The sequence below is a fragment of the Berghia stephanieae genome, chromosome 8, assembly GCF_034508935.2.
Source record: "Berghia stephanieae isolate SIO BIC M18660-M18661 chromosome 8, UCSD_Bste_1.3, whole genome shotgun sequence".
NCBI classification, from domain to species: domain Eukaryota; kingdom Metazoa; phylum Mollusca; class Gastropoda; order Nudibranchia; family Aeolidiidae; genus Berghia; species Berghia stephanieae.
In genome coordinates, this window is record NC_088367.1 from 3,644,289 (window position 1) to 3,671,654 (window position 27,366).

The 27,366-nt window shown below is 36.2% G+C and overlaps 2 protein-coding genes across 2 annotated transcripts in view; one reads left to right on the forward strand and one right to left on the reverse strand.

Moving 5' to 3' along the window:
- The first annotated feature begins 4,205 nt into the window (after positions 1 to 4,205).
- The window catches only part of LOC144978034 (phospholipid phosphatase 1-like), a 30,221-nt gene continuing 7,060 nt past the window's right edge, over positions 4,206 to 27,366 (forward strand). The window contains exons 1-5 of the mRNA XM_078923511.1: positions 4,206 to 5,373; positions 7,504 to 7,655; positions 12,119 to 12,432; positions 25,540 to 25,597; positions 27,198 to 27,366. The exon at positions 27,198 to 27,366 is cut by the window's right edge and continues 8 nt beyond it. Coding sequence (XP_078779637.1) covers positions 5,313 to 5,373; positions 7,504 to 7,655; positions 12,119 to 12,432; positions 25,540 to 25,597; positions 27,198 to 27,366 — 754 coding nt within the window. The 5' untranslated portion in view covers positions 4,206 to 5,312. The remainder of the gene's footprint in view (positions 5,374 to 7,503; positions 7,656 to 12,118; positions 12,433 to 25,539; positions 25,598 to 27,197) is intronic.
- Positions 18,454 to 22,023, reverse strand: LOC144978035 (uncharacterized). Its single transcript, XM_078923512.1, has 3 exons — positions 21,977 to 22,023; positions 20,944 to 21,160; positions 18,454 to 19,046 (listed from the first exon to the last, which is right to left on the reverse strand). Exons 2-3 carry the CDS (start codon positions 21,098 to 21,100, stop codon positions 18,517 to 18,519), a joined length of 687 nt encoding a protein of 228 aa, XP_078779638.1. The 5' UTR covers positions 21,101 to 21,160; positions 21,977 to 22,023; the 3' UTR covers positions 18,454 to 18,516.

The following is a 27,366-nucleotide window of genomic DNA, read 5'->3' on the forward strand; positions in this document are numbered from 1 at the left end:
ATTGGGCCTTTAAAAAAATGATGACCCGATGAACCTGAATGCTTTGCGAAATTTGTGGTATGCAAGAAAAAGGAAGAAAGAGAACAATTTCAGTGAAACAAAAGTGCAGTATATTTCAATACTTCAGCCAATTTTACTCTAAATAAATATTTGCCATGGATGAACCTGTCCAACATGTACCCACCCGATGTGGGCAAGAACCCGAAACGGCAGAGCATCTAGTCGAACAGCGTGTTGTGACGATGCCACCAGGCGGGTTCGCGACGGTGCACGAATGCGGACCGGACTTTGCAAATCCACATCTAATAAAAACCTTCAAACTCAATACAGCTCACAAATTGAATATCTGGCATTTGTATTGAATCGCAGCGTGCGAAAAAGTTTAAAATTGCCAGATTAGTATTTTTCAAAACCAAATTCTATTTCGACTCATTTAAAAATCAAATCCAGTCAGTTGCCCGTGGAAATCTACCCCCAGTCTACCTCATCAAGCGCTTGACTGCGGCTGGACCCTTGGCTATCTCGAGAGAGATCCAAAAGAAAAATTATCCATAAGGATAAATTATTAAGGGCGTTATACTCTAAATTTGTTAAAATAAAAAATGCGAGGACTTGTTTTCTGTGATTAGGACCACCTAATCTAATGTAGTTAAATTATACTGTTTTAAATAAATGTTGCAAATGTGTAATGAATATATTAGGGATGAGGTGTGATCGACCGTAAAAGAGACCCCCCCCCCCCCCCCCCCCAAAAAAAAAAAAAATTCAAATGAACAAACATATATAATAAGAAAAAAAATTACATAACAAAATAAAACAAACAATTCAAACACATAAACACACACACACACACATACACACACACACATAAAGCAAGCAAAACAAAACACGCTGTTGTATTTTGGCTGTTCTTTTCTTGGCAAGTTTGTTTCATGTCAAAGGTCATTGTTGTGGAAGTCATCTATCAAGCGTGTTCATGATTGCCAATTTGGCTTTTTCAAAGCCAAATTTTAGAAATCTGGCTTTTTGTTTTCAAAGCGACTGGCTTCAAATTTTCGTTTGGCGATTTCCTATAATTTGTGACCCCACGCCTCGAAGCGGTATTAAGTCGGGATTTGGAAAACGAAGAAAATCGGTTTAAAGTGAAAATTTTTTAAAATAAAAAAATTGGGGGCTTTTTCGCTATCGATTTGGTTTTTAAAAAATCTAGTCGATTTTCTTAAAAATAATAAGAGTTCGAATACGAATTCAGTCACTGAGGTCGGAAAGTCAAAATTTCTGAATTATTTTAGTACAATGATTTGGCGTCCAAACTTAAACAGGCTGTATAATAACTAAAACATTGAGTTTAAAAATATTTATAGCGCAATATTCACTAAATGTTCGCACAACGCTTTACAAGAGGTCCCAGGGCAACAGCAGCATTTAACATGTGGGACGTGGCATGACGCCTGTTAGGCGATATTACATTTTTTTCGGACAGAGAAAACGCTGTTAACGACCAAGTAATCGTTTTACACGATGAGAGAAGGTGAGAATGTGAGTTTCCAAGGAGTCAACCATGCGCTGAGCGAGGTTCGAACCCAGGGCCTTCCTATTCGAAAGCGAGTGTCATACCACTAGACCATATAGCCCAACAAGAAGCCAAGACAGTAGTGAAAAATTTGCCCAAAGTTCAATTAACTCAGTTTTATGAGGAAACGATACATGACCTCACCGAAAGGTGGACTATGGCTATTGAGATAGGCGAAGACTCAGAAGTAGCGTTCTACTCGGCTAATGTCAATGAGGTATAATGAATGGTATTGATTCAATTTGGTTTAAAGTAATTAATAGAGTTCCATTGCTTTTTGACTCACTCTCGTATTATTAATGTTCGAATGTTGGACAATTTTTCATTTGTAAAGCATGGTTTGCGTAAGTTGAAACACTAAACATAAGTAAATTATCCTGCTTCGACCTCGAGGGAGGGACTTCCGTAGAATTTTGTCTTAATTTTGCGACTTTTAGCGTATACCTTTAAGATATGAAGTGAGTAGAAAAGTGCCAGAAGACAATAGAGAATAAATTTTTTTTTCGCGGCGGTGGTGGGGTTTGAACCTGCGACCTTATTGGTACGACAACTCCGCCTGGCAGGTGAGAGCGTGGCTCTACCGTATGAGCTATCCACGAACACAAAAATATTCGTTTCAAACCCAAAGTCATTTCTAGATCCCTCTCTCACCCACTTCTTGAGATCGCCGATTCGTTCACCACCATCGCGAAGTAATTTTGACCAGCAGTTAAGCTTAATAGCCAATATTCTCATCACAAACATATAACATAGAAACGATTGAGACATTGAGTATGCTCCGGTGTATGGGGTGAATTTTTAATTCAGAAAAGTGAGTGGAGCAGGCACTTATGTTGGTAACAACAAGATATGAAGTGAGTAGAAAAGTGCCAGAAGACAATAGAGAATAAAATTTTTTTTCCGCGGCGGTGGTGGGGTTTGAACCTGCGACCTTATTGGTACGACAACTCCGCCTGGCAGGTGAGAGCGTGGCTCTACCGTATGAGCTATCCACGAACACAAAAATATTCGTTTCAAACCCAAAGTCATTTCTAGATCCCTCTCTCACCCACTTCTTGAGATCGCCGATTCGTTCACCACCATCGCGAAGTAATTTTGACCAGCAGTTAAGCTTAATAGCCAATATTCTCATCACAAACATATAACATAGAAACGATTGAGACATTGAGTATGCTCCGGTGTATGGGGTGAATTTTTAATTCAGAAAAGTGAGTGGAGCAGGCACTTATGTTGGTAACAACAAGATATGAAGTGAGTAGAAAAGTGCCAGAAGACAATAGAGAATAAAATTTTTTTAAAAAAAATTTTATTCTCTATTGTCTTCTGGCACTTTTCTACTCACTTCATATCTTGTTGTTACCAACATAAGTGCCTGCTCCACTCACTTTTCTGAATTAAAAATTCACCCCATACACCGGAGCATACTCAATGTCTCAATCGTTTCTATGTTATATGTTTGTGATGAGAATATTGGCTATTAAGCTTAACTGCTGGTCAAAATTACTTCGCGATGGTGGTGAACGAATCGGCGATCTCAAGAAGTGGGTGAGAGAGGGATCTAGAAATGACTTTGGGTTTGAAACGAATATTTTTGTGTTCGTGGATAGCTCATACGGTAGAGCCACGCTCTCACCTGCCAGGCGGAGTTGTCGTACCAATAAGGTCGCAGGTTCAAACCCCACCACCGCCGCGGAAAAAAAATTTTATTCTCTATTGTCTTCTGGCACTTTTCTACTCACTTCATATCTTGTTGTTACCAACATAAGTGCCTGCTCCACTCACTTTTCTGAATTAAAAATTCACCCCATACACCGGAGCATACTCAATGTCTCAATCGTTTCTATGTTATATGTTTGTGATGAGAATATTGGCTATTAAGCTTAACTGCTGGTCAAAATTACTTCGCGATGGTGGTGAACGAATCGGCGATCTCAAGAAGTGGGTGAGAGAGGGATCTAGAAATGACTTTGGGTTTGAAACGAATATTTTTGTGTTCGTGGATAGCTCATACGGTAGAGCCACGCTCTCACCTGCCAGGCGGAGTTGTCGTACCAATAAGGTCGCAGGTTCAAACCCCACCACCGCCGCGGAAAAAAAATTTTATTCTCTATTGTCTTCTGGCACTTTTCTACTCACTTCATATCTTGTTGTTACCAACATAAGTGCCTGCTCCACTCACTTTTCTGAATTAAAAATTCACCCCATACACCGGAGCATACTCAATGTCTCAATCGTTTCTATGTTATATGTTTGTGATGAGAATATTGGCTATTAAGCTTAACTGCTGGTCAAAATTACTTCGCGATGGTGGTGAACGAATCGGCGATCTCAAGAAGTGGGTGAGAGAGGGATCTAGAAATGACTTTGGGTTTGAAACGAATATTTTTGTGTTCGTGGATAGCTCATACGGTAGAGCCACGCTCTCACCTGCCAGGCGGAGTTGTCGTACCAATAAGGTCGCAGGTTCAAACCCCACCACCGCCGCGAAAAAAAATTTTATTCTCTATTGTCTTCTGGCACTTTTCTACTCACTTCATATCTTGTTGTTACCAACATTAGCGTATACCTTTGCGACTTTCTAAAAAAAAATATCTGGCAAATGGCTCTGGTTCGTCAGTCGTCAGTCTTCAGGGTTGCTAGTTTGGCCTTCTGGTGGCCAAATTTGAGAAATTTGGCCTTTTCCCAAGCCATTTGGCCTCCCAAAATTTGGTTTGGCCACTTGGCCTCCTGTGACCAACTTTTTGGCCTCCTCTGACTTTCTCCGTTATATCGTTTTGCTTTGGTACCGGTAAAACTTATTTTATTTGGCAATCTAAATATCTAAATGCAACACGTGCTAACGCCACAGATTGCATTTGCTAATGCTTCTATATATAGAATCTCTGCTATCACGCAATCGCGCCCAAAAGGCCCATATTTGTTTTCAAAAAGCAATGCTGTGTGGATTTCCAAGTTACGAAAGACATGATTAATTTGTTTACAGCTGCCATGTACAACCAGAACGAATAGTGTTCTTCGGGATCGAGCACATTTACTTGTAGTAGTAAAAATGCTGAGCAATAATGGATTCTTGGTTCGTTGAAACGGGCCTGTTGAATTCAGTTTAATTTGTAAAAATGTTACTTTTGTTGAGGAGTTCTCCAGGTGTGTAGACCTCTAGAATGAACTTTTTATTTCCATCGTGATAATTCGGTTGTATGTGACATTTTTATGAGTCTCAAGTCAATTATTCGTTATTTTCTCGTTGCGCTGATTACAACTCAAATATGTGACCTATGATGTTGTTTAAGTTTAAAAGGAAAAATTCAACGATATCAACAAATGCACAGAATCTAGTGAGAAATTGCAATGGCGAAATGGTGTTTTGATTAAGGTGAGTACAGCGAATGTTCCTTTAAATTAATTTTCTTTTTTCTTCTTCAAAAATGGGGGGAATAAATTGTTTAACAAATCTAAAGAGTTTTCGCGAGGCTAAGGTGGGTTTGGTGGTATTTGGCCTCCTGCCGAAGAATCTGGCCTCCTGCTATAGCTAGTTTGGCCACTTACTCAAAAATGATCTGGCAACCCTGTCAGTCTTACTAATCAATGAATCAACTAAAATAAATGGTGTCAGTTCATTCGCCTGTAGGTGGTCTTGTAACGCTGCCAATTTTTTCATCTATCAGATTTTGATAGTTTTTGAAACATATAATTTATTGAGGTGCTATTTACTTTTAAGATAACAAAAATTGACATTGAGATGCCTTCAACGACCGTTTTTAGGATTAGTATATTCGCCGATGTAACTCTTGTTGTGGCAGGTAAGTTGGCCATGCATAGATAGCAGACTACAAACGAATGTGACCGTAGACTGGAGACTGTTGTAGATGAAATTACGTATCGAAATAGACTTAGTTTTCTTTCGGTCGCTGTACACGTCTGATAATCGAACCCCTCGGTGATATTCAACAAAGTAAGAGGAAGCCATCCAAGTTTATGGTTCCCCACTCAAGTTCAAGAGTGGATGCCCTCTTACTCTTACATGACTCTTGAACTCGTTCATTGATTGTTCATACCATCGATATTGGACAGTGGAATAGTCTCACATCTCCAATGAAAAAAAAAATGCTGTGGTTTGTGGAATCTTCAAAATTGAACTCACAGACTAAAACACAAAAGGCAACATGGCATTTAACTTGAAGCTTAATTAATTCAGTTTAACATTTGATCATTTGTTCACTCCAACTTAAAAACGCTTTGAGATGATTGATCACTCACTATCTCAAAATGGATGGTTTAGATAGTAGTCTAGTAATAGCATAATTTAGATAGTAGTATAGTAATAGTGTATGGCTACGTCTCCATCCAGGACTTTTCCAACCAGTTTTTAAATTCGTCAGCTGAGGACAGCCTCGAAAGCTCCCATCAATCTCGTCACAGGCCGGTATATGTAGGACTATATATGTGGTCTGCCGTCTCTGGGGTTCCCTAACAGTCGGCTTACTCCCTCATGTTTGCAGCAGTCCTGCCGTGGCCTGTCAGTAGTAGGTTAGATGTTCAAGAGTTTATTAATTTAGGCCTTGGCCGATGAAACGTGCTCTACTACCTGAGTTACAAGACCTCCATGTTGTAACCCTAGGTTATTATTATGGTGGTTTTAATGTGATGGAGGTTATAAAAAGTAGTCCTTCAGAGAGCTATTAGACCCATGGAGTTTTCCCCAGTTTCTATAGAGTGAAACAGACAGTAGCAATCACTTGCTACCCTTTGGATAGGACACTTCGCAAAAAAAAACAAAAGAAATTAAACACAAACAACCCAACTTTCCGCTAGATCTAACAGATGGGGATGTAAATGTTGATGATTAAAAAGTAAATCAGCATTTATAATTTAATTGCACAATTTTGGCCCATTGAAATAATCGTGTATGCTCTGAATCAAAATATATTTTGGGAGAAAACCCATATACGTGTTCCACTCATATTACAAGCAGTAAATATACATAGTTTGCACTTTGAATTAGTTTATTTCTTTAAAGAAACAAATTAACCTCTTTCAAGTCACTTGAAAGAAAAAAAGATGACAAGTTTTCATTAAATAAATAAATTGAGTTTTTATATAGCGCTATATCCACTAAATGTGCTTAAAGCGCTTTACAAGGGGTCCCTGGCCAACAGCAAAATTTAACATTTAGGATGGGACATGACGCCTGTTAGGCGATGTAACAATTTTTTTCGGATAGAGACAACGCTGTAAACGACCAGGTACTCATTTTACACCTGAGTACGGTGAGAGAATGTGAGTAAAGAGTCTTTTCCAAGGACTCAACTATGTGCCGAGTGAGGCTTGAACCCAGGACCTTCCGATCCGAAAGCGAGTGTCATACCACTAGACCACATAGTCGCACATTATTATTATATATTATAGTCTGTTTCACTCTATAGAAATCAGGATTACTAATGGCTCTGATGGACTACTTTAGTTTCATCAACATATATACATAGAGGCTAATCATAGTGAAACAAATATTACAACAATTCTGCTCGGAGCCTTTTATTTTCTTGTTGGCAAATTTAAATTTAATGATTTAATGTGGATGCTTTTGAAATAATATATTATGCTGCTCTTCCTCTCAGTAATTCTCTCCTTATTTCTCTCTCTCTCTCTCTCTCTCTCTCTCTCTCTCTCTCTCTCTCTCTCTCTCTCTCTCTCTCTCTCTCTCTCTCTCTCCATCTCTCTAATGTATTTTTCTATTTGTCTGTTAGTGTTAGTCTTTCCTTTTGTACCATTATTATTGTTATTATTATTGTTGTTATTATTATTATTATTATTATTATTATTATTATTATTATTATTATTATTATTATTATTATTATTATTATTATTATTATTATTATTATTGTTATGATGATGATGATGATGATGATCCCCACCCCTGATTCTATTTTTAGTGAGCATCACATCGATACTAATGCGTCAGTTCTTGGAGCCATTTCATCAAGGATTTTTTAGAGATGATCAGACACTCATGCGGCCTTATAAGGACTCATCAATCACCAATGTCATGCTGTACACTGTTGGATTTATAACACCGACCTTTGTGGTGAGTAAATATGTTGACTATTTAATAAAAAAGACTCCAGTGATGATAATACTTTTAAATACTATCTTTTGAATATACACGCACAAGTTCGGACTAAGGGCCAGAGGTATGGCCTATCTCCATTTATCAAATTAATATATAAAGTGTTGCTATTGGTTCTTGGTCGTATATTTTTACATTTTTGTGCATTTGCATATATTATATATATATACATTGTCGCCATAGATTCTCAACTTTGTGTTTATACATTTTCATGCATGCCACGTCTGTCAACGAATTTCCATTTTTTTTTTGATGAATAAAGTATATATTATTATTATTATTATTATTATTATTATTATTATTATTATTATTATTATTATTATTATTATTATTATTATTATTATTATTATTATTATTATTATTATTATTATTATTATTATTATTATTATTATTATTATTATTATTATTATTATTATTATTATTATTATTATTATTATTATTATAATCTTTCGCGGATCTTCAGAATTCCGGGATTTTTGGGGATTTTCTCAGAAATTTTCTGCTGATTTTGCCCTGTCATTGACAGTGTCAAACATTTTCCTCGGATAAAAGCTCAGGTCAAGTGGTGGATCACCGCCATGTCTTGTGTCATCTTTTGACATCTGTGCTCACTTACATGAATTTTTGTGACACTCCCACTTTTATGGTGTCAGTCTAGACAAACTGGCGCCAGACGTCATTGATGGTCGAAGAGGAAGGGGGTGAGGGAGGGGGTAAATGGGTCTAGACTATTAGTAAGTAGGTCAAGCGTGGCGGTACAATTATAGGTGTGTTTAAAAGAAAATTGTTATAACCTCCCTTGGAAAATAAGCCCCATCAATTAAACTACCCCCCCTCTCTCTCTCTCTCTCTCTCTCTCTCTCTCTCTCTCTCTCTCTCTCTCCTCTCTCTCTCTCTCCTCTCTCTCTCTCTCTCTTTCTCTCTTTCTCTCTCTCTCCTCCCCCCTCTCTCTCTCTCTCTCTCTCTCTCTCTCTCTCTTCTCTCTCTCTCCCCCCCTCTCTCTCTCTCTCTCTCTCTCTCTCTCTCTCTCTCTCTCTCCCTATCTCTTCGGTCTTTTTCACGCTGTCTCTCTCTCTCTCTCTATGATTTTTTTTGAGTTTGACCGATGGACCGATACATTTTCCTCCCTTTTGACAAATTGCCATTATCATCACTGAAAGACAAAAAGTAGTAGTAGTAGTAGTAGTAGTAGTAGTAGTAAGCTTCGCAGTCCGAATGACGCTTGCTGGGAATTGTGTGATTCAGTCATGGTCGATAAGTATAGCTGCTCTCTCCATCCATGTTGTTAATTATTTCCATTGGCCACGGTCCTGGGCCAGAGTTTTGAGGCAAAAACAAAAACAAAAACAGAAGAAAAAAATCTTGAGTTTTTGGACAGCCCAATGTCTACTGAATGCATATAGAGCACTTTACAAGAGGAGATTCAAGAAGCCTGAAATTATTGTTGGGTGGCTTTGTGGTTGTGGCTTGACACTGTAGGTTAACGGTTTGAGTTCAGCTGTAGGCAATGCAATGTTGAGTCCTTGCTACGCTCCACTATTTTCCTTTATCTGGGCTTTGGGCTCAGGGTTGCCAGATCATTTTTGAGTAAGTGGCCAAACTAGCTATAGCAGGAGGCCAGATTCTTCGGCAGGAGGCCAAATACCACCAAACCCACCTTAGCCTCGCGAAAACTCTTTAGATTTGTTAAACAATTTATTCCCCCCATTTTTGAAGAAGAAAAAAGAAAATTAATTTAAAGGAACATTCGCTGTACTCACCTTAATCAAAACACCATTTCGCCATTGCAATTTCTCACTAGATTCTGTGCATTTGTTGATATCGTTGAATTTTTCCTTTTAAACTTAAACAACATCATAGGTCACATATTTGAGTTGTAATCAGCGCAACGAGAAAATAACGAATAATTGACTTGAGACTCATAAAAATGTCACATACAACCGAATTATCACGATGGAAATAAAAAGTTCATTCTAGAGGTCTACACACCTGGAGAACTCCTCAACAAAAGTAACATTTTTACAAATTAAACTGAATTCAACAGGCCCGTTTCAACGAACCAAGAATCCATTATTGCTCAGCATTTTTACTACTACAAGTAAATGTGCTCGATCCCGAAGAACACTATTCGTTCTGGTTGTACATGGCAGCTGTAAACAAATTAATCATGTCTTTCGTAACTTGGAAATCCACACAGCATTGCTTTTTGAAAACAAATATGGGCCTTTTGGGCGCGATTGCGTGATAGCAGAGATTCTATATATAGAAGCATTAGCAAATGCAATCTGTGGCGTTAGCACGTGTTGCATTTAGATATTTAGATTGCCAAATAAAATAAGTTTTACCGGTACCAAAGCAAAACGATATAACGGAGAAAGTCAGAGGAGGCCAAAAAGTTGGTCACAGGAGGCCAAGTGGCCAAACCAAATTTTGGGAGGCCAAATGGCTTGGGAAAAGGCCAAATTTCTCAAATTTGGCCACCAGAAGGCCAAACTAGCAACCCTGTTTGGGCTAGCCATGACGGAATTTCATGCTTGGTGCATAGTTGAATCCTTGGAAAAGGCTCTTTATTCACTTTCTCTCACCGTACTCAGGTGTAAAATGAGTACCTGGCCGTTAACAGCGCTGTCTTTGTCCAAAAAATTGTAATATCGCCTAACAGGCGTCATGTCCTGTCCTACATGTTAAATGTTGCTGTTGACCAGGGATCCCTTGTAAAGCGCTTTGAGCACATTTAGTGGATATTGTGCTTTTTATAAAGCTCAATTTTTTTAAACATTGCTCTATAGCAACACGTAAATCATGTAAAATGTAGGATGGATGGATTGATGACATTTGATATAGATTTATTTATTTTGACTGACACCCTATGTCTCCGTTTATGTTGATTGATGTTTGTTTGAATGTGGTGGCTATTAATAATAATAATAGTGTTAATGAACATTTGTATAGCGTCCACTTCCATTGTAAATGTTCGTTGGTGCTTCACAACAAATAGTATATATTATAAACAATAAAAGATTAAACTATATATATATATATATATATATATTATATATATATATATATATATATATATATATATATATATATATATATCTATATATATATATATATATATATATATATATATATATATATATATATATATATATATATATATATATATATATACACACACACAGCGACATATACATGTATTCATATACTACATGCATGCAATACATACCAACAAAGACATATCTACTCAATTAAATGATATACACACACACACATTGTTGTGTGTGGTAAAATGTATCGTGTTCAAGGTTTGGGATTCATTGGAAATCTGATTAATAATAATAATAATAATAATAATAATAATAATAATAATAATAATAATAATAATAATAATAATAATAATAATAATAATAATAATAATAATAATAATAATAATAATATAATAGATCTTTACTGTCCATAAATATGGCAATTTTCCATTTAGTTACACTTGTTATATAACGTTATATGATAACTATAACATGGAACAGATATTTCACTCCTACTTATTCTCTCTCTCTCTCTCTCTCTCTCTCTCTCTCTCTCTCTCTCTCTCTCTCTCTCTCTCTCTCTCTCAGATAAATAAGCAATGCATCACAATACGTACAACCATTACAAAAGTAGACACATACAAACATAGCTTTTTCCCACGAAACAATAAATGACTGGAATGTCCTGCAACCGAATATGACGGATAATGAATGCTTGGAAACTTTCAATGTCGCTCATCAAAGTAATCTGTGACTGTTCCCTGTTTTGAACTGTAACTGATCATTTGCATCGATGGGCCCTTGGGATCTTTTGCAAATACAAGCCATTGAAGATTGTTTGTTTTTGTTTTTAAGGGTTTTACGGCGCTTGCAACACATTAAGGTCATATCAGCGCCAGTAAAAAGGGATATTAAAAAGTTTTAGAATTACAATTAAAGCATCCTAGAATAAGGCAGACAAAGGAGAATTGTTTCAAATAGGCAACAGTTGTAGATTCCAAGAAATTACTATCAGTGTACTTAGTTTGAGAACACCTAAAAGTCTCATCCAGACACAAGCACAGGTCCCCACTAAGAGGAATACACTCAAATGTTTACAAATCATATAATACATAAACAAAACATAATACAGTGCATAACAGAGAGATGATTTACAAGGAAAAAAATATCATCTCCCAAAACTCTAACTATACATTTTACTGTTTCCCTCCCATCCAGGGTGTCCGGCCAGGGCCAGGACAAAACCAAGTAATCTCATTCTAAGACAAAGACAGAAAGCATGTTGGAACACAGAGGGGGATAGAAGACACAGTATGTACCTCCCTGCCCAATATGGGAGGTCAGGAACCCCACCCAGGCATTGAAGATTGATCATTTTTTTTTCTTCCTCAGATCATTCTTATAGAATTTGTTATCATAAAACTGAAGTGGAAGAAACTTCAAGGCAGTCGTCACCTAGGAAACAGCGAGCAGTCTCCACAATGGGCACTGGGCGTGTGGAAATGTTACAGTGTGCTTTGTGCTTTCTATTTCGGCGCAGCGTCTGTCCACATGCTCACCAACATTGGCAAGTATTCTGTGGGGAGACTCCGCCCCCATTTCTTTGACGTCTGTAGACCAGATTGGAGCCTGCTGAACGACACATCGGGCTATATTGAAAAGGATATCTGTACACAGACGGATGAAAAGAAAATGACAGAAGCAAGGTGATTATGAGAGTAATGATGATGATATTAATGATTGTAACTATAATTATGACCAAATGATGATGATGATGATGATGATGATGATACTAATAATAATAATAATAATGATAATAATAATAATAATAATAATAATAATGATAATGATAATGATAATAATAATAATAATGATGATGATGATGATGATGATGATGATGATGATGATGATGATAATAATAATAATAAAAATAATGATGATGATGAGGATGATGATGATGATGATGTTGATGTTGATGATGATGATGATGATGATGATGATGATGCTTGAAAAAGGGAGTGTTTCAGGTAAGGAACCTATCCACATCCACCAAATTAGAAATAATCTTATTATTAACAAGCGTTGAATCTTACACTGTCAATATCATTTTTTCTCACTTTTATAATATATATATATATATATATATATATATATATATATATATATATATATATATATATATATATATATATATATATATATATATATATATATAAGTATCAATCCACTATTAAGGTGACCACTGTGAAATGCACCAATTGGAGGACCAAGCATATGTCTTGTTCAAATTGATTAAACTGTTCAATCTTTGTTCAAATGAGTATAGTTTGATGCCCTACAATGATTTATGAACACAATTCTGATGCTTGATGATCACAATGGTATATAGAAATTACTCGGTCCCCCTAATGTTTTACTAAGTGTTTCTGTAGCTTAAAGGAGACATTTGGTAAAAACATGTTTTTAGGGAGACCACATTAAAAAACCCTTTTAGGGAGCCCAGTATATGTTTATATATGTGTATACCTAAGAGTGCATTTTCAAGTGAGCTACCACCAAATTGTCTAAAATAAAGTAAGTCCTTAAGATTAAGAGCTTCATGGCCATAGTGTCGAAGCTTTTCCCAGTGTGCGTAGAGTGAAGTGGCCGAGCAACGCATTTACTAACTCCTGGGAAGGTCCATCCCTCAGAAGGGGCGCTCAGGGAAATAACCTGGGACTCAAACACGGCAAAAAATATTCCCAGTTGCTCCGTGCGCCATTGTTTTTGCAGTCCCCGACCCCTTTAGAAACCTGACGACCCAGGTTAAGATCAGAGATAGAAGGGACCAGGCAGAGGAGTTTATTTGTTGTTGTTGTATACCACTGAATGGACTTGGTTTGTTTTGTTTTGTTTTTAAGGGTTTTACGGCGCTTGCAACACATTAAGGTCATATCAGCGCCAGTAAAAAGGAAGAAAATGGGATAGTAAAAAGTTCTGGAACTACAATTAGAGCACCCAAGAAAAAGTAAGGCAAAGGGGATTTGTTTCAAATAGGAAACAGTAGATTCCAAGAGCCCACTATCAAAGTACTTAGTTTGAGATCACCTAAACGTCTCATTCAGACACAAGCACAGGTCCCAACAAAGAGGGATACACTCAAATGTTTACAAAGCATAAATAATATGTAAACAAAACAATAAAGAGCATAACAGACAGATGATTTACAAGGGAAAAATATAATCTCCCAAAACTCGAACTATACATTTGACTGTTTCCCTCCCAGCCAGGTCCTGGACAAAACCAAGTAATCCCATCCCGAGACAAAGACAGAAAACAAGTTGGAAAACAGACATAGGGGGATAGAAGACGCAACGAGTACGTCCCTGCCCATTATGGGAAGTCGGGAACCCCACCCAGTGAATGGAGTTGGATGGATAGGACAGCAGATCTGATGGACACAATGAACGGCTTCAATCAACATCTCATTCACTTTAACTTGCACAATGCTTGCTTTGGTTTCGTGGTAGACAGTTCGTCTGACGCCCGAGTTGCCAGGGTTCGAATCCATATTTGTGGCGATGCAGAGTCATTGTAAAAGTCTCATTTACAGTCTCACTTGTGTTAATTGGAGTACGTTACTGAATTGTAACAACGTTGTTCGTGTCCATATAAATGTACTACCAGCTGCACGTTGAGCTCATTGTGGGTTTTATGATACATCAAGCTCGTGTAAAATTACATTTACATTTGACCGAAAAATGATACATAACGATAGAAGTCTACAAATCATATTGCAGGTTTATTTCAGTTCCAAAAGCCATCACAAACATTCATCCACTGTATCACATAAGTCTTTGGTCACCAAATAAAAGCATGAAGTTTGTTATGTGTACAATGCAACATAAAAGGATAGAAACAGTTTTACTGATAAAACCCTCAAATGATAACAAACCAATATGTTGTTGCTGGTAAGTTGCTTAATTGCATTTGTTAAAAAGCATAAACTGTGAAGCAAAAGTGTTGAAAATCGTTTGAATAAAGTTTAATGCAAAAAAAAATAATTCTTAAGCACTTTATGCCGTTCTAAGCTGTCGTTGCTGCATTTTTTTCATTATTAATTATTATTATTCTGATTAAGGATGAGGGGATAAAGAAAGAATGAAATTAAATGCACAGAGGTGTCATTTCTTGACAGTCACCTCTAAAGATTGCAACTCTTAAAATTATCATAAAAAGAATAGTGAAATTTTATATTGGGTATCTAGAAAATGCTGAACATAAAGCTACATTGGCCAATTAAGTTAGGGTTAGTAGAAAGACTTTTTATTCTGCCATATCTGATTCTTTCAGATAGTTCTACATAGCTGCCAACTTTTCAAAAATAAAATAAGGAACGCTCATTTGGCCTGGGATGAGGGGCGATGTGTGCCGAAGCCCCGCCCCCCCCCCCCCCCTTCATCGAATCGCAACATATAAAAGCCTTTTTAATTACTATTACTAACACTAACAAGTTTGAGATGACAGAGGCTAGTCCAAATGTTGCTCAATTATCGGGTTTAGTACCAGCACATTTGAATCGTTAAAATGACACTTTCCACAATGATTGTTGTTTTGTTTTTAAGGGTTTTACGGCGCTTGCAACACATTTAGGTTATATCAGCGCCAGTAAAAAGGAAGAAAATTGGATAGTAAAAAGTTCTAGAATTACAGTTGAATTATCCAAGAGAAAGTAAGACATAGGGGAACTGGGAACAAATAGGGATCAGATGTAGATTCCAAGAGCGTATCACCAATGTACTTAGTTTGAGATCACCTATAAGTCTTATCCGGACACAAGAACAAAATCCAACAAAGAGGAACACACTCAAATGCTTACATTATACATTAAAAAATAACAAATATAGTAATAATACATAACAGAGAGATGATTTACAAGGAAAAAAATATCATCTCCCAAAACAATAAATATGCATTTGACTGCTTCCCTCCCAGCTAGGACTCCGGCGAGGGCCAGGAAAAAAACAAGTAATCTCATTCCAAGACAAAGACTGAAAGCATGTTGGAAAACAGATATAAGGGGATAGAAGACACAGTGTGTACCTCCCTGCCCGCTATGGGAGCTTTCCACAATGAGATCAAAATTCAGAACGGACAATATAAAGAAAGAATTCAACTGCCTCAACTTTGATAAGGACCAATACACAAGAAGCACAATTGTAAAATAAATGAAATAACTTAAGATGGTTAGAAATGCATAACTACCAACCTGGTACATCACTTGAGAGGGCGTTTTGGGGTAAAAATTAGGTGAGTTCAGATAAAAAGTAGACGATTGCATATATGTTTTCTTTCATGCAACATAATGGTCTTTAAGTAGTATACTATAATAGTAGTTATAGTAAAATGCACCTCTAAATATTAGAGAATTCCTACTTCTTTACTTTGACAAGATAAACACACCTAAAAATGGAGTATACTTATTTTTCTTGAACCTAAACCGTTACAAAAGCTTGCTTGAAAAAAAAAAATTAAAATCAGATGAAGATGTTTTTAAAGGGATTAAATTTATATATTTCATAAATTAATAAAGGGAAATAATCATTGTCATCTTTAATCAATATAAGCAATTGATTTTCTTATTGAATACCTTCCAATCAAAAAGGTGGATTTAATTTTATTCTTAATTAAAATAATATTTGTAACAAATAGTGAAAGTATCAATACTGTCTTAGAATATTCAAAGTATATCGAGGCTAACATCCATATCCTATGCAAATCTCCAATACATTATGAAAGGTTTGAGTAAAATACAGGCGTCATATAAACGAATGGAACTTTTTTAATTGTTGAAAATCATTTATGATAGAGGCATAATTCAAATTAAAGAGCTACACAAATGGAGATTATGCTCTCACTGGACACCAATAATAATGATAATAATAATAACAACAATAGTAGTAGTAGTAGTAATAGTAATAATAATGGATCAATAATAATAATTCATTAGGCTCACATGGCTTTTTTACCACAAATTAGTCAAAAATTACAAAATACGGATTTTGAACTAAAAATAAGCACTTACGGACTCAGGAAGTCAAATACGGAACAAATCCGTATTTAACAGAACGGTTGGCAGCTATGGTTCTACAAAGCATTTGTCTCTCAAGCTGAGCAAATGAATGTTCATATAATATAAAAAAGGATATTGCAATGATGAACAGATTGTACTATATAAAGATAAAACGTTTTTGTAAACCCCCAAAATATGTCAATAACACTATACAATACAATGAATGTAATACAAATCAAATTCATGATTGTCATTACACCGATTAAAACGCTCTTTCCCTTCTATATTTATTTCTTTCATTAAAAATCTTTGTCTTCACCAAACTAATTAGTGTACCTTCAGGGATTCCTTTTTGTGAAAATACCCTGTGGTGTTTTAAGAACAGAATAATTTCAGACTTTCTAGGTAATGATCCCCTTGAACCATGTGCTGAAACATCTTCGACAAAGTTTTTAAAATATGACTTGACTCTATCTGTATCCTCATCTGACCATGACATGTATCTCCGATTTTTGCTTGAATTCCTCTTGGGTTCAATTTGTTTTGAAGAACACGTAAGCTGATTTGGCACTCCTGCTTCACCATCAAATATTTCTTCTTGATTTGCAGCTGTTACTATGGATGTTCCAAAATTTGCATTTGAGTCTCTATTCACTACAGAGTCATTTGTTTCAATGTTACAATTTCCTTCCCCAGTGACCGATGCTGAGTTATCAATTTGACCCAAAAAATGACCAACTTCTGTTATTTCTCGTATTGCAAGTGGACACTGATAAATGTTTTGATTGATTGATTCACTGTGTCCCATATGTCGATAGAAGACATCTCTCTCGTGTTGTGGGACATCAAGTAAGGCAAATAATGTCGAAGCTCGGTGCCTGAATTTATCAGCTATTAACAACTGGGGTTTCTCTAAGTCCTTTACTAAGGAAGTGACATATTTGATGGCAGTGTAACCACTTACATGATCTTTGGATATTCCTGTATTTGGAAAAAGAAATGGGTTGTCTGAAATATCAACAGCTTTACGCTCCTGTGCAAGTTTCCTTAAAGGCTGAATTGTGTCATTGGGTATCAACACAGGGACCAACATCTTGCTTCCCTTTCCAGACTGATAGGCCAGCTTATACTTCTCAAGTAACGCTTTTTCCAGAGGATCAGTGACATGTTGTACAAGCTGGGGATCAACCCATACACCTGAATCTGCATCATTCCAGTCTTTTAACAACATCCTTGCGGGTTCTCCGCCTCTCCTCGCATTAAACATTGTAAGCCTAGCTACGATGACATTGCGAAGCCTAACAAACATATGTGAATCAAATAATTGATAATCATCCTCACAAATACGGACCATCTCTTCAGTAATAAATTGCCGTAGCTTCTTTATATCATTCTCTAATGGCATCTCTTTGGGTTTTCTCAAATTTGTTCTCTTTGCTTCACATTGAACTCTGGCTGTAAAAAAAATACTATCCCAATTATAATCCAGGACATCTTTGAACAAATCTATCTCTGCGGATTCTTCCATTTTGTTTTGCATTATATATTCCCCTTTTAAGAAATTAATTAACTTTTTCAATATAAATCCAATTGAAAGCTTCAAGCCTGCTTTCAATGTCCCATCCTCTTTCAAAGTCATTTCAGAAATGGTTTGCGATATTTCATTAAAGTTACAACGCTTCACCACGTCCTCTCCAGAGAAAGAAGGTTGATTTGTTCTCTTCCTAGTTTTTAAAATCTAATTTCCTAAGATGCGTAAATCACTCATTATAACTTTTCTCTCCTTCTTTGAACTTTTACTCCACAATTTTGTTCCTAACAATACTATAGCTTTGTCTGATCGACACAAATTTCCCACTTCATCATTCCGAAATTTGTCAAGAATATTCTCCTTTATTTCTTTACTTGCATTGGGAGCCACGGGATAAAATTTTACAACCCCAGTACACAGAGCATGCTCAGTACTACATTTCTTTTTGTGTTCATAAACCCTTCGTCCAGAGTAAAACCCCTTACAGCCAGCACACATAACAACTTCATGTGACCCTTGTGCTCTCTCACGCATAACTATTGGATTGTTTCTAGTGTTTGAATAAAAAATGCCCTTTTTCTTGAGATACTCCATTGTTCTATCCCTTTCCTTTACAGGCTGTTTCATGGCCTCTGTAACTTCTGTCTCATCTTTGTGTTTCCTCATCAAATGCCTTGAGAGTTTTGTTTGCAACTGTCCACAGTATGGACAGGGTCTCCTTGGCTTTTTGTATTTCTCTGGAAAAAAAAGAAGAAAATAAAGCACATCATGCTATGAACTATGAAAATAAATCAATAGACAGATCGTATGCACATCAGCTACATGACAGCGATAGAGAGGAATAGCATTCCAAATATTTAAGGCCTGGACAAGTAACTGTCATAATTCCTTCTTGTTATATACTTTTCTACCATCTATTCCTTTGGAAGAGGTATGTTAGATTTGTGGAGACCTCTGCCACATAACAAATCCAGTTCCAGTGAAAAGACGCCATATTTTTGTTTTGAAATAGAAATAAATAGATCAATCCACCCACTTCACTGGGTTCAGGGTTCCCTCTTCATTATAATCAAAATATGAACATAAATCGGAATAGTAACACATTGAAGTCTCATCTGAATACATAGATTGTCCTTTGTTGTTTCAGCGAATAATCAGACAGAATGTCAAAAGAATTTTAGGTTTTTCCCCAACCACCCCTTGGAGGTATCAGTATCAGCGGAATGGTAAGCGTCATGTTTTTTACGTTGAGCAACAAAATTTACTCCAAATGCTTCACTCGACCCAGGCGGAAAAGCAATCAAGAATAGACCCAAGTCCTATCCAAAGACTAACATTTCATTTAAGTTTATTGTAGGCCCTTGGCCAATCGACAAAATTCAATTCACATAAATTATTTACAACAATCAGAAATTAATTATATCAATAATAGTAATAGAATGCAATGAAGGCAATATCATATAATAAATAATATAATAATAATAAAATAATAATAATAATAATAATATAATAAAATAATAACATAGCAATAATAAAATAATATATAAAAAAAAAAAAAATAATAATAGACTATAGTTCATAGTCATAACAATGACTTTCTTTGTCATTGAGGAGTGAGAAAACATCACCGGCTGGCAGAACAAACAGCCGACATCAATCAAACGTCCTCCAGACCGGTTGAGCATCGGCTTCATTAATTCCTTAAAGACTTCCCCCAACTGCCTGAACGATGCTGATGCCCAGACAACTTAATCCTGATTTATATTTTGTGGGAATGAAATATGACATGTATATGCCGGAAATATTTCAATAACAAACACACTGTTCAGATAGAAAATATTTGAGTCTTGCCTTTGTTAATTGACACAGGTAAGTTAGGAAAATAAATGCTAGTAAAAACGATCAGCAAGTTCGTGAACACTGCTTCTCAACTCGAACATATGTTTTCATCAAATCTACACACATCATGTTGTGAGCTGAATTTTAATGATCTCAGTTGTCATTGAAAGGAAACCCAAGAATTTTAGAATAAAGAAAAATATTGAACCTGGAAGTCAAAAGGGTTTGTAGCACAGCAGACATTATCAAAGTATAATTTTAGTACCGACAAATTAAAAAGAAAATGTGCTTTTCTTTAAATGCTCCCAATCATCATATACTGTTTAGGTTGCAAGATTAATAAAAATGTTATCTACTCTGATTCTCGTTAAGTTTCCAGCTGGTCTGTGAAAAAAAGCCTTAAGCATCATAGAAATACAAAGAAACAGTTTTAATATATAGATGGGTTGTAACAAAAAAACCATTTTAACACTTACAATACAAGCAATTTAAGTCTATTACAGACAAAAAAAACCCCAATAAAATAAACATGAACATTTTTATGGCTGGTTTCACTGATATCACTCACACATTGGGGTTTCAGATTCTAAGATGTCCACCCTATCAAATTTGGATTTGTGCTTGTTATGTAAATGGTAGCGTATTTTGTGACGCAGCACTGCCAAAACAGAAAAAAATGCAATAACACAAATGCAGCACCATGGAGGGGGTGGAAGTTTTCTTTTAAAAGGAATGGGTAAATTAAAATTGATCCCACAAATATCAAAGGAGAAGAATGACAAAAAAATGACTCACCATTGCACGTAACACGTTGGTTTGCAAGTGTATAGCATTCGGGTTGAACCTGGGTCCCAGACTGGCAACGAGGTTCAGTCTGTGATAGTTGTGGATGAGGCTCTGACTGAGTTGGGGAATGAGCACTAGGTTCCAAAGACAATGATGTACTCAGCATTGGGTACCTCACAGAGTACGTAGAGGAATCAGACTCGGAGTCAGCAACAAAATCGGGACCCTGTATATTTTGTGGAAAAGATGACAGATCAATCAATTTATTCATGTTGACAATAAACATGAAGAGCCATTGTTTAATAATCCAACTAAACAATTAGCTGGTTAATAATGCAAGTATAATAAAAAAGAGTTGAGAAAGGCAGACATATTGTCTAAGTATTTAATATGTTCAACTGTGCTTGGATAAATATAGATACACCAACCAGGGTTTCAGTAAACCGTTTTTAACCAACTCTTTAAATCCTACACCAGGACCAACAACTACAAAACAATTTTTTATATCACTACGATTCTGGACATATAAACGGTTGTCATTGCAACAATATGAACTTCCTAACCTTGCAACTGCAATATAGTTAACAAAAAAAGTTGATAAACATTACGATGCAAGAGAATTTGGACAAAATGCGAGATCAAAAGTATAATCCCAACAGAAGCTATTTTAATTTTTCCTGGAAACGCATCATTTTCACATTTTGTCAAATAAAAAACAAACGACTTCAAATGTGAATGGCTCATCAATGAATATCACTTCAAAATATAACGAGGAAGGTTTAAAATAGTGTTATTGTTGGCGAAGTCCACTGCAAAGAAAAATTTTTAACAACAAAAAACTAGGAGATCTCACTGGTGTAAAACAGTGTTGTCCTTGTCCTGAAATATTGTATTGCGCCTAACAGACTGCAGGTCTCATCTTTTGTGGCAAATGTGTTTTGTCCACCACAAAATATGGTGATGTGAAGCATTTTGAGCATGGTGCCAACTGTGGATAAACGCTATACAAATGTTATGATTTTATTTTAATGTACATACTTACCACAAATGAATCATGTGATATGGAACTTTGTTCTGCATCACTTTCAGGCTCTGAGTTGGAGTCTATATAGAAAATAAAAACAACAAAAAAAAGCTGAAGACTATCATGTGCAAGTTTTTCTCTAAACTCTTAAACAAAAAATCATGCCATCTTGTGCTGTAAAAGGATTTTTTAAAAATTATTTACCTTATGACTATTGTCCTTTGGAAAAAAAAGAAAAATTAAGTCCGAAACCTTCTGGCTATTTTCTTTTAAATTTCAAGAACGTCAGAGTTGGCAAGGGAGGACGGAAATATAATTCCAGAAACCAATCTGTCTATAATCATATCCATATGATAGTTTTTCGTTCAAGATTCAGGTACAGTCCACTTAGGATAATCGCAATACCTTGGGATCATCGAAAATGTTGGGATTAACCGAAATTCAGTTTCCTGTCCACTATTTCAACATTTTACACATTTATTGTCAACTCAAACCAGTAAATAATATTCTTAGTCCACCACATACAGAGCAATTTGATTGAAACAAAAACCATATGGCAGCCCCGTGTAGATTTGTCAACCAAAAGCAGCTATGAAGCAAGCCGATATCTTATTCAGATTGGAAGAAGTTTCAATCTTTTTTCTCAACAATTCAACATTTGTCAGAGTTAAAGAGATTAGCCTTAATGAGAGACAATAAGCTCTCACCAAACTCGTTGGTCACAATGCACAGTTGTTAATCCTAAAACAAAGGATATCGCTCAGTCTCTCTTTATAACTGTCATTTATAACCTGTTGTCAAGATTATGACCAGCCCCACCCCTCTTCTATTTAATGGCCACCGATGACGTCACAAACCCATACTGCAGAGCCCCGCCCTCTTTCGACTCTAACAGAGTGGTGACACACTACTGTAGCATTAAATCCTGCTCACTCTCGATTCTTCAACCTGTCACGATTTCATCCATGATGAAATTTAATCATGATATACTGTTTGATTTCTTGAATTTACCACTTTTAAAAAAACCGAAGTTTGTTGCAATTAACCAGTGACTTTTATATAGAATTATTTCCATTGCTTAGGAAATATTGTGATTAACCGAAAGTTGCGATTAAACGAGTTGCAATTATCCGGAGTGGACTGTAATAGTATTACACATCATGACTCAAAAAAAAAAAAAAAAAAAGCAAACTATGTGTACCTAAATGTTATTCATTTCCTCATCAAATTACATTCTTACCATTAACATCATAGATCACATCAAAAGGGTTGTCTGGATTGACAGCAAGACATTTTTCAGGATTTTTAAAGCTCAAATCTCTCTGATCTGAAGTTACAAAAGAAATAGCATATTCTCAACATTAAACTATGATTTTGTGATGGCTGTGATATGGCATACTGTATGCATAAAGCAAGATGCAAAGACAGGTTTAAGTTTAAATTATTTTATATTCTTTTCAAAAATCCATTCTAGTTTTGCCAAAATAAAATAAACACGAGAAGTGTTGAGTTGGATAGCGCTAAAACTAAAAGTAGTAGTGGTAGTAGTAGTAGTAGTAGTAAACGACAGATCTTACTCACTAGTGTGAATCTACAGTCTACAGAAGTTCCCGAATTATCTGACTCCACTTCCAAATGACTGACTGACAAGTGACAATCATCAATCGGTGTGTGTGTGATTATGTACTTTGGTAAACGTCCATTTGGCCCTCCAGCAGGGAGCCGATAAATGGCCTAGTGGCTGTGACCCGATTTTTTGGACTTTTGAGTGATGGGTCTCAGAAAAAGTTCCATAGATTTTTTGTTTATGGATGGATTTTAATGATTTATGTCTTATTTTCTTCAGGAGAAATTACTCTATCGTTTGGTGTAGTTTATTTTAAAATCAATGACAATTTAGTATAACTTTTGATTATGGATAAAATAGGGTATAATTTAGCTTTGGATAATTAAAAGATTAGAACTTGGTAAATCAAAATTTCATGCTGGCACGTTTATTTAACATCTTAACTTTTTTATAAAATTAAATTCAGGGCAAAGTTGTATACCGCATCCATGAAATTCGTTCCAGTAAAATCCTTACTCAAATCTTAGCGGTCATTTTAGACCAGTTTTGAAATCCAAATGGCGGTTACTACCGGAAATGCAACAATTTTCAGGTCACAAAGTCCGTCAGTAAATACAAAGGCAAATAGAAGACCATTTGTCAGCCTTTAAACTAACACAACTTTTTTTCTGCTTATCTGATTTTCACAATTTTGGTATCATTAGAATCGTGTTGAAAAGCACTTTAAAATGATATAGGTTTCATTGAGCTCAATCCAATTTGAATTTTTTACCAAAGTACCTAGTGTGATGTCTACCCTATTGAAAATCTTAAATCAACAGTGATGTAATAAGAATGGCCAATAACTTACCATTTAAATTATCTCGGTGTCTCTTCAATGATGCCTCCAGCATCAATTTACCCCACGATGCCATAGACGTCTAGTTTGGAACTCAGCAAGTGACGAAAAAATACTTGCGGCTATAGAGAGGACGTCCGTCGGCCACTCTCTTCGCAAGTCAGTAGTCAGTGGTTATCAGATAATCCTTGGTTCTTGAAAAATATAGAAACACAGCGGTTCATTTAAAAAGACTCTTTTGTAGATCAAGATATAATGTTAGGTATTGCACTTTAAAATCTCTTCAGACATAGAACGGGTCAACTTGACGTCTAGACCAAATCATTTCGAAGATCGATATGGCAACAGCAACGCCTGGAATGGAGGATTTAAATGCGGCATCTGACGATTCTACTGCTATGACAGAAGATGCTCCATTTCACGACGTCGAGATGGCTTCAACTGGCATCAGGCATCAACATGCTACTCAATAATGGGTTTGATGAAGCGTTTGACTAAGAACTAAAGGCCTAGCTGATAACTGATAACCACCTACTACTGACTTGCGGAGTGAGTAAGTGAGTGCCGAGTGCCTCTTTATGCGCGAAATTGACTAAACATACGTTTCACGAAAAAAAGAGTTACTATGTTTGCTTGTCTCTTGTCACCAAGATAAGAATCCGGACCAAGATTCGATAAATCTGTTTCTAAAAATAGATTATAATTCGTATATCTTGTTCATTCCTCAGTTCATCAACTTTCACACAATTTTATATTAGGTTTTCATTACTATAAAAATCCATATAATGCTCTAGAATTTTAGAGAAAATTTCGGAAAGATATAGTGCCTCACTATTGAAATATATCGATGAAAACACTGGTACCCCTATTGTACTTTTTTCAGGCGGTCACCTTATTGACCAACGTGAAAATTTAGGCATAACTCTTCTTACTGTGGTGTTTAACAAATAACTTCAATACTATGATTTACAATTATATATCCTTGACGGTTGGGTTGACAACCTTAAACTAAAATCAGAAAAGTGAATGTGCTAGAGGTCAAATCAATAGGGGGACCGGATTTTGGTCTCCCTATTGGTAAAGTACTGTAAAATGAACTAATAATAGGGGTACCAAAAGTCTCCCTATCCGGTATTAATACATATATATATATATTATTGCTTTATATGTCCACAGGCTTTCTTTCCCATCTGGTCATTCATCAATAGCTGTGTACTGTGCCATTTTCTTTTGTGTAAGTATGAAAAAAACTATATATATTGAGATTACAACGTCAAAGAAGAATAAAATACCAAACACAGGGCTCAAAACCCTTCTTCAGCCAACCAACAACAACAATAAATGAAAACATAAATACGTTACTAAAAAGGCAGATCTCTTTATGAAAATCTTGGAATATAAATAATAATGAGATCGGTGGCAGAGAAATTGAGCTTAAAAAAATTGAGCTTTATATAGAGCAATATCAACTAAATGTGCTCAAAGTGCTTTACAAGGGGTCCCTGGTCAACAGCAACACTTAACATGTAGGACGGGACATGACGCCTGTTAGGCGATATTATGTTTTTTCGGACAAAGACGACGCTGTTAACGGCCAAGTAGTCATTTTACACCAGAGTACGGTGAGAGAATGTGAGTAAAGAGCCTTTTCCAAGGACTCAACTATGCGCCAAGCACGAGGCTCGAACCCAGGACCTTCCGATCTGAAAGCGAGTGTCATACCATTAGACCACATAGCCGAGCAGAGAAATATTCAGTTCGTTCTCTCTGTATAAAAATCTTGGAATGTAAACATGAGACTCACATTTACATTTCAAGATTTTTATACAGAGAGGACGAACTGAATATTTCTCTGTCGTCGAACCAGTTTTTTAGTATCTTCCTTTAATGTCCAACTTCACTCATGAAGATTTTAAATGAACAATAACATTAAGGTGAAAATTCAGCAGTGATCTAGAAGGTCTGCAAATAAATATAAAGTGGGTGCAGATGTAACTTCCTGCAGTAAATTGTTCCAATCTGTGATGGTTCTGGGGGTAAAATGAGAATTTTCTGAGGTCTTTGGTGGATGTGACGGAGATGAAACTGTCCATGTCCAAAGTAATGTATTTATGGTTTCATATTTTGTTGTCAGTTGAAGAAGGGTTTTGAGCCCGAAACATTCCGTGTTTGGTATTTTGTTCTTTTTGAAGCTGTTGTATTTTTGTGTATTACTTTTTACAGTCCACAGCTTCTAGCAGCTCAGCATTATTTTTAGATTACTGGTATTTCATCGTTATATTCCCAAAAATTAAAATTTGTCAAGCCAAGTGACTTGCTGACTTTTTGTGTCATACATTCCACATTCCACGTCTTTATTTTTATCCCCTTAAAACTACGATTTTTTAAATGTTCAAGTAGGCAGGTCTGTATTAGATACTGCTCAACAGCCTGGATAGGAATGTTTTCAAAAGTTTCCTAAACTTCCTGAGCTATTGTCATGAAACACTGATAAGAGCCTTTCTTAAGGGAAAGAGGAACTGAGGCCACCCCAAGCAGACTTGGAGGCGTAGTTGAGTCCTTGGAAAAGGCTCTTTACTCACATTTTCTTACCGTACTCAGGTGTATAATGAGAACCTGGCTGTTAACAGCGTTGTCTGTGTCTGAAAAATTGTAGTATTGCCTAACAGGCATCATGTCCCGTCCTACATGTTAAATGTTGCTGTTGACCAGGGACCCCTTGTAAAGCGCTTTGAGCACATTTAGTGGATATTGCGCTATATAAAGCTCAAAAAGCTCAATTATGGATTTTTTCCTTTCTAATCTTATTATGTTTGCCTTGTCCTATGTCCTAGATTTACCTTCACAAGCGTTTTCGTTGGAAGAGGGTTACTCTCCTCTGTCCGTTGTTTCAACTGATAACGTTTGGAATGGCCGTCTATACCATGATGTCCAGAATTCACGATTTCAAACACCACTGGAGCGATGCCCTTGCCGGTGGGTTGCTGGGAGCTCTGATTGCCG

Bases quoted from the DNA above. Each gene is read 5' to 3' on its own strand.
- LOC144978035 (XM_078923512.1), bottom strand. From the start codon at position 21,100: ATGCTGAGTACATCATTGTCTTTGGAACCTAGTGCTCATTCCCCAACT. The intron at 19,047-20,943 runs GTGAGTCATTTT...TTTTTTTTCCAG, and splicing joins CCAACGTGTTACGTGCAATG to AGAAATACAAAAAGCCAAGG.